Here is an 8,984-nt window from a genome sequence, read left to right as displayed (position 1 = left end):
AAGCAGAATACTTTTGAAGATGGACAGAGTGAAAAGAGAGAGAGAGACAGAGACAGAGAGAGACACACAGAGACAGAGAGACCCACAAAGACAGAGACAGAGAGAAAGAGAGAACATCATTCCCTAATTGACAAATGGTCAAATGATTTGAACAGGAAGTTGTCAGATGAAGAAACAATAACTAACTATAGCCTTATTAAAAATGTTCTAAATCACTATTGATTAGAGAAATGTAGACTAGAACAACCCTAAAGTACCAATTCACATCATCAGATTTGCCAACATGACAGAAAAGGAAAACGACAGATGTTGCAAAGGATATGGAAAAATGGGGACACTAATGCACTACTGATGAAGTTCTCAAGAATGGTAGATTCTTGAGAAAATTGGAAACATTCCCAAGATATCTGGGGATAAAACAGGCTATAAAACTTCAGTCAGTAATACCATTATTAAGTCTGTATCCCAAAGAGATCAAAGAAAAAGACCTATATGTACAGCTCTTTTTGTGATGGCAAAGTATTTTAAAATTGAGGGAATGCCCATTAATTGAGGAATGGCTGAACAAGATATGATTGTGATGGAATACTATTTTTCTATAAGAAATGTAAGCAAGATGTTTTCAGGAAAACCTGGAAGACTTAAATGAACTGGTGGAAAGTGAAATGAACAGAGCCAGGAGAACACTCCATACAGTAATAGCAATAGTGTATGAAGATCAATTGTCAATGACTTAGCTACACTAAGCAATACAATGAGCTAAGATAATTCCAAAGGACTGCCACACATCTGCAGAGAAAACTGATGGAGTGTGTATACCAAAGCATACTTTAAAAAAAAACAAACTTGTTTTGCTTTTAATTTTTTTTAGTCTGTCTTCTTTCAAAACATGATTAATATGGAAATATGTTTTACAAAACTGCACATATTACCTATATCAAGTTGCTTGCCTTCACTATGGGGGGAAGGGAAAATGAAGGAGAATTTTAAATATGAAACTTTAAGAAACAAATGTAAAAATAGTTTTTATATAAAATTGGGAAAAGTCAAATTTATATAGTATGAAGTATTTTTGTATAATGTTAAAACTGTATAAATACCAGCTTCTTGAAGTAATAATATTTTAACTTTCCACCAAGTAGAGAAATTGGAAATATTTATTTATAGTGTAACAAATGCTATGTTGGAAATCTTATTTCTGGACTGTGAACTTCATACAAGTGACACATTACATTAGCACCTTTAAATATTCCCAGGAAACCACACCTATTTCATTTCATTAAGATCTTGTTGGGGATCATTTTGGACTTGGAGAGGAAATTAAAACATAATAAAAGGATAAATATAGTCTTGGCAGATGTCCAAAAGTGACCAATTAACTGCTTTAAAATAATTCCTCACTGACCATACTTTGTTTTAACTCATTCTAATTAGTTAAGAGTGTACCTGGGGTTTCCTATGGGTATTTTCTGCTTTGTCATTATAAATAATCAAATGGGTAACATATCAAAAAATGCTGTTGATCTTCAAAGTGGAAAAATCATCATCTTTAGAAACAATGGGGTAAGGCCCTAATTGTAGATACATGGGAAATGAGATCAGAGATTGTAATGTGATGGTTTGGGTCAATACTGTAACAGTCTAGCTGAGGCAAAAAGAGTCTCATGGTAAATACATGGTGCATAAGGTCTCTTCCTCATTTCAGTCCCATGCAAGAGATTCATAGAGCATTGCCCTAAGCAGGCAGGTCAGGAAGGCAGTCAGGGTTTGAAGAAGCAAAGCCAGTCATTTCTGCCAAATCTCCGAAAACATCTTGAATTTGTTAGTGCCAGCCTGGAAATTCAAAAGCCAAGACTATCCTGGAGCAAAAATCCTGAGATCTGACCTTTATCAATGAAAAGATCAGGCATTGTTGGGAATAAAATCAAATGCAAAACAGAAAAGAAAAACTAAGCAAAGGATCAAAGCCATATTAGATTCTGACTGTCTGAAAAATGATTTGTGTATTTTTGTCCTCTTGTCTGTACTTCAGTCAGAAGAAAGCCCTTGACTTGGCAGAAATTCAACACTGCCCAAGGAGAAAAGCAGCACTTCTGAAAATAGCCATTGTGAGAATGTTTTCCCTTGGCCTGTTTTGCTCATTAAAGGTTCCCTGGCCCATCCATCAGCCCCACTTCTGCCTATCCTGAAGGAGAATAGAGGTAAAGTAAAGGAACTTGGGAGCTAGGGCTCCATTTTGTTCAATCATTTCAGTTGTGTCTGACTTCATGATGCCAGTTAGGATTTTCTTGGTAGAGATACTAGAATGGTTTGCCATTGCCTTCTCCAGCTCATTTTAGAGATGAGGAAATTGAGGAAAAAGGGTTAAGTGACTTGACCAGGGCCACACAGCTAGCAAGGTCAGATTTGAACTCTGAAAGATTTGTCTTCTTGACCACAGGTCATTATACCACTTAGCTACTCCAAGGGCTTCATAGACAAGGAATGATGGATTTAATGAATGATAGTATTATTCAGCTGGTACAGAGAATGAAGCCCAAACCAATTTATTCCAAATGGTTTTGTTACTACACAGTGGACAAAAGTGTAGTGGGGAAAGTCAAAGGTTACTTTTGCTTGGTGGAGAAGAGAAAAATGTAAAGGAAAATTAAAAACTATTAGTCAAGCTAAATTAGAAGATAAATACCACAAGACATCTCAATCAACTCTAATATAAGATTTTTTAAAATTTTTCTAGTAATTCATTCAGTCAACAAATATTTAATAAGTACTTATTATGTATGATGCATGGTGCTAAATACTGGGGGTAAAAGGAAAGGCAAAAAACAGTCTCTCCAGGGGCTCATATCCTAAAGAGGGAGACAATGTGAATAAAGCTATAGATATACAGTATGGATAACATGTAAATGTAAAGAAATCTCAGAGGGAAGACACTAGTAGTTATCTACTTACACTCTGTACTCTCAAAGTTGCACTTTCATTTGGTGCGATACTGAAAACCAGAATCATTACAATCAAGCTATCTTCAGTCATGATGAATATTAGCTGTCAAATGTAATTGGGGCAGGGAGAGTGAGGGACAGTAGACTGGGAGTCAGATTGGGTTCTTCTGGTGGCTCTGCAATAAACAAGCTGTGTGCCATTGAACAAGTCACTTATTTGTTGAATTTCCCATCCTGTAATATGGAAGGCTTTGATAAGTTAAGCTCTACTGCTCAGTGGTTATTCCCTATATGTAATAATGACTATCCACTTCTGCATTTTTCCAGACAGTAAAAGCCAGATTATGAAAAGGTTTTCCAATCATACATCTGACGAACTTAATAACTGCAGAGACTAAAGATATGCCAAAGAAAAATTCTCTGTGGACTTAAGAAGTTCCATCCCCTGAAGGAGGTATGGTCATTTAGGTTTTGTGATCTGAATTCCTCTTGCTTAGGATGTAAATGAAATAATAATAATGAAATTTATATAGTGGTTTAATTGCGAAGTGTTTTATACTCATAATAGAACTGAGAGACAGATTTCTTATTTTTCCCCTATTGCACATAAGAAAACTGAGGCAGAGTTTTAGTGACTTGCACAGGGTTACACAGCCAGCAAGTATCTGTGGGCAAATTTGAACTGAGCGTTCCCAACTCTGTGTCTAATGTTCTGTACACAGCACCACCCAGAATTGCAATTTGAGCCAGAAACTATTTTAGAATAAAAATCATTGCATTGAAGAGCGAGTATTTATGTAAAGAGACAATGAGTAGTGCTGCAAAGTCATTCAGAAAACCTAACTCTACACATTAGCTACTTGATCCTAGGCAAATAAGTTATTCAGTCTGAGCTCCAGCTTATAATTTAATCACAACAACCCTAGGAGAGAGGTACTATTATTATTCCAATTTACAGGTAAGGAAATTGAGATAGAGGTTAAGTTACTCATTCAGGGGCACACATCTATTAAGCTTTTAAGATCACATTTGTATTCAGGTCTTCCTGACCAAAGGTTCAGTAATCAATCTACTAGGATACCTAGCAGTCAATCACAGTCCCTTAAAGTTTCATTGCCATACTTAATGAATTCTGGTAATGAGCTTCACCATTAGCTAAGCTAATCCTCAGATGACAGACGCATGGTTGTAATGAGATGTCAGATTCATTATCCAAATATCAATGGAAGAAATATTTTAAAATATGAATTTACCATCAATCAAGTCTGCTAAGGATATAGATTATTTTAGAAACTAAATATTGAAACATTGAAATTTAAGATAACATTATACTCATTTTCATCGTTTTGGTTTAGGTAATTGATCAGTATATGTATATAGTGTCCCCTAAGCAGAAGATAATCTCCCTGAGGGCAGGAACTGTTTTATATTTTAGCTTTATAGCTTCAGTGCATTGCATAGTGAGTGCTTAATAAATGTTTGTTGGATTAAATCACATTAGATTTATTAAAAATACATGAGACAAACTATTGCCATGTATTTAAAAGTATCCAGTTTAAAGATAAAATGGATTTAATAAATTGTGAATTATTTGTTTAGATTAATAAGTTGTGATTTTGCTCTAATAAACCTTTATACTGTGATTTCATAACATGACCCTTTGCACACTCTACACACTAAAGACGTTATTAATTATTATATTCCTGGCACCCAAGGACTGTCTTTTGCCTTTTTGTGTCCTCAATGTTTACTACAGTGCCCAGAACATAATAAATGCTTAATTAATGCTTATTAATTTATTGGTTAATCCCTATGTTATACCATTAATTTCATACTATATCTTGCTAGAGTTAGGCTTATTCATTCTGTCCTCCATAGCGAAAATATCTTCATCCCATATACTCTCTTTTTTGCCCTAGTGCAGAGATTCTTCGTGTGTGTGTGTGTATGTGTGTGTGTGTGTGTGTGTGAGATGGCCTCCTTTGGCAGTATAATGGAGTCCATGGATTCTTCTAAATAATGCCTTTAAGTGCATAAAATAAAATATGTAGGCTGGGCATAGTAGTAGATGCCTATGGTCCCTGCTCCTGGACAGGCTGGGACGGCGATTCATCTGAATTCTTGGGGTTATTAGCTACAGAAGGGCTAAAACTGATTGCTAGATCCAACATCAAGGAGCCTAATACCCAGAATGTGACACACCTGCCTTGGTCAGAAAGAGAGCAGCTAAGTAGCAGTGGAATTGAGCTGTGAGTGATTGCTGAACTTCCATCCTGGGGCAAGATATGGAGGTTCAGTCTAAAAATAACAATTAAGTGAAAAAGAAAATGTATAAGATTGCAAAAGGAAAATAATTATGTTGAAATATTATTGAAATTTACAAACTAAGTTCATGAATACTAGGTTAAGAATACCTAGTAGTGGCATCTTTCTTACTCCTTCAAGGTTCACCTCAATTGAAATGCTACTTCATCCATGTTGGCAAACTTATCCCATTCTCCCACTCCCTTTCTCCAAATATAAAAGGTAATCCCTACATTGAATCTCTCAGGATATGCCATTAGACCACTCCTGAAAACTTAAAAATTGTTCAGCTATATCAATTATTAGAGCATATTTCTCACCCCATCACCCAATTTAAGTAACCCAGCTATCCTCAGGCATGATGGATATTTAGCTGTCCACTGGAATGGAAATGTGATGTTAAAGATCCCTCTTCAATTATAAGCTTTCTGATGCCAAAGACTGAATTGCAACAAGCTTATGCACCCCTATATCTATCATGGTACAATGCACATAATTAGGGAAAATTAAGTGCAAGTTGAATTAAAAGATCTTTTCTGTTTTATAGGTTCCATAATAAGATGGTGAAAATGGGAAATGAGACAAATGTTGAAGAATTCATTTTAGAGGGATTTCCTGCTGACCAGCACCTCGGGAATCTCCTCTTCGTGGTCTTTCTACCGCTATACCTCGTGTCTATCATTGGAAATACAGTCATCATCACAACTGTGTGCATGGACCATCGCCTCCAAATACCAATGTACCTTTTCCTCGGTGGTTTCTCTTTCCTGGAATGCTGTTTTACAACAAGTGTTATTCCCAAATTGCTGGCAATCTTTCTATCAGGTATGCAAACCATTTCCTTTGCTGCCTGCCTGACTCAAGCCTTTGTCTTTCTTTCTCTTGGGGTCTCAGGTTTCTTCCTCATGGCTGTGATGTCTATGGATCGATACATGGCAATTTGTAACCCTCTGCATTACCATACTATCATGACAATGAGGGTCTGCTTCCTTTTGATCCTGTTCTGTTACAGCATGGGAATCGTTATAACAACTAGTGTGGTTGTAAAGGTGTCTCAGCAATCCTACTGTGGCCCCAATATCATCAAACATTTCTTATGTGATCTTGGTCCTCTGACACAACTCTCATGCTCTGACACAAGATTTGTTGAATCATTGGCTTTTTTTCTTGCTCTGTTTATCATTCTGTTCTCCCTTGTTGTCACAATCATTTGTTATATTAAAATCACAGTTACAATAATGCATCTCCCATCAGCCAAGGAACGCCAGAAAGCTTTCTCCACCTGTTCTTCTCACCTCATTGTCCTCTTTCTAATGTATGGCAGTTGCATTTTTATATATATAAAGCCCAATCAAGACAACAAATTGGACACCAACAGAGAAGCAGCTCTCATGAACACTGTGGTTACCCCTGTACTGAACCCCTTCATTTATACTTTACGAAATAAGCAGTTCAGACTGGCTTTGAGAGATGTCATTTACAAGATCAAATTGCTAAGATAGTCAACACTTTATAGCTGAAAGACAAATTATTTCAGGTAACCTTCCATATACTCCATTAAAATGTCAAATGATAAGAGATTCATTTCCTCATTAAACAGCCCACTGTGAGTCAGTTCTAATGAGATAAAGGTACCTTAATCTTTATGGAAAGTGTTTCTGACAAAGAACTCATTTCTCACATATATAGAAAACTGAATCAAATTTATAAGAATACAAGCCTTTCTCCAGTTGATAAATGGTCAAAGGATATGAACAGGCAGTTTTCAGATGAAGAAATCAAAGCTATCCATAGCAATATGAAGAAGAACTCTACCTTACTTTTGATTAGAAAAATACAAATTAAAACAACTCTAAGGCACCACTTCACAACTATCAGGTGGGTTAAGAAGACAAAAACGGAAAATGATAAATGTTGTGACATCAATGCACTATTGGTTGAATTGTGAACTGATCCAACCATTCTAGAGAGCACTTTGAAAGGGCAACCAAATTGTGCAAACCCTTTGATCCAGTAATACCATTATTAAGTCTGTATCCCAAAGAGATCATAAAAGAGGGAAAGGACCTACATGTGCAAAAATATTAACAGCAGCCCTTTTCATGGTGACAAAATGGTGACAAAATATTAGAAAATGAGGGGTTGCCTCATCAACTGAGGGATATTTGAACAAGTTGTGGTATATGAAACTAACGGAATGCTACTGTACAATAAGAAGTGAGGAGGAGGCAGATTTGGAAAAAAGCTGGAAAGACTTGTACCAACTGATTCAAAGTGAAATGAACAGAACCAGGAAAATATTGTACACAGTATCAAGAACATTGTGTGATGATCAACTATGAATGACTTAGCTTTTCCTAGCAACACAGTGTTCTAAGACAGTTACAAAGGACCCATGATCTATATCCAGATAAAGAAGTGATGGACTCTAAATGTAAATCAAAGCATGCCTTTTTATTTACTTTATTTTTTGTGTGTTTTTCCTTTTTGATCTATTCCTTCTTTCACAACTGTGACTAATATTGAAATATGTCTTACATAATTGCACATATATAACTTTTATCAAATTGTTTACCCATTTAGGAAGAGTGAAGGGAGGAAGAGAAAAAATTGGAACTAAAAATATTATAAAATAAATGCCAAAAATTGTCTGTACATATAATTAGGAAAAATAAAAATACTATTTGAAAAAATATAAAAGTTAAATATTAAATGGAAAATGTTAAATGTTATGTTAATGGAAATCCCAGCATCATATATTTTTAGCTGGAATGGACCTCAGAAGTTACCAAGTCCAACTCCCTTATTTTATAGTGAAACTGACATAAACTCATACAACATTACAAAGATTTATAGAGCACATTAATATTTGCAAAGCACAATGCATAAATTATCTCTTTTAAGTCTTAAATTAGCTCTATGGTTGCTTTAATGGGCTAATTATCCCCATTTTTGCAGGTGAGGAAATTGAGGTAGATACAGGCTTAGTGACTTGTTTACAACAGCTAGCCAGGGTCAGAGGCAAGATTTGAACACAGATAATCCCCATGCCACAATCAACACTCCATCCATTGCACCATTCAGACTTCATACTCACTACATAAAGGCCTACTAGTCTTTGGACTTCTTTCCTAAAATAGAGGTGACTTAGATTATATATGTCTTCTTTATCAATCAGAGTAATTTTACTGTTATGTATTTGCTATCAAGTGGATAACCTAGTAAGACACATATGGTTGACAAAAGGCCTGGAAGCATGCTCTGATCTTAGAATTAGAGATCAAGCTATAGAAAAACTTTAAGAGTACAAATCCAAAAGAAACATTAGTATATTTTGTGATACTAGACTGAGAGACTTTGATTAATTGTTTTTCAGATTAAATAAAGACATGAGAGAATGAATTTTTTCTGAAACCACTTAGAACTCCTCTTATAATGTTGTTCTACTAAATAGAGGGTTTATTCAAAAGTTTAATAAGTGAATAAAAAAACCATCTCCCCAGAAAAGGAAAAAAGTTAAACAAACAATAACCATAAAGCATCATACAATGGCGATGTGCCTGAAGGGATTACAAAAAGGACGAATGTGGGTTTAAGTAAAAAATGTATCATTATCCCCCACCAACGTGGTTAACCAGTCTATCAGGTAGTTCAGTACAATTCAGTTCAGATTTAGAAATAATTTGGTAATAGTCTCATTTGAAACTTCCATCTGATTTTGCTTTTTAGAGCCAGGCA

The 8,984-nt window shown here is 35.4% G+C and overlaps 1 protein-coding gene across 1 annotated transcript; it reads left to right on the top strand.

The window, feature by feature from the left end:
• The first annotated feature begins 5,806 nt into the window (after window positions 1-5,806).
• Window positions 5,807-6,748, top strand: LOC140524817 (olfactory receptor 6E1-like). Its single transcript, XM_072639619.1, has one exon. It carries the CDS (start codon window positions 5,807-5,809, stop codon window positions 6,746-6,748), a length of 942 nt encoding a protein of 313 aa, XP_072495720.1.
• The last annotated feature ends 2,236 nt before the right edge of the window (window positions 6,749-8,984 follow it).

The sequence above is a fragment of the Notamacropus eugenii genome, chromosome 1 (genome assembly GCF_028372415.1).
Source record: "Notamacropus eugenii isolate mMacEug1 chromosome 1, mMacEug1.pri_v2, whole genome shotgun sequence".
Lineage (NCBI taxonomy): Eukaryota > Metazoa > Chordata > Mammalia > Diprotodontia > Macropodidae > Notamacropus > Notamacropus eugenii.
The sequence above is the reverse complement of the archived record's forward strand: the minus strand, read 5'-3'. Positions and strand labels throughout refer to the sequence as shown.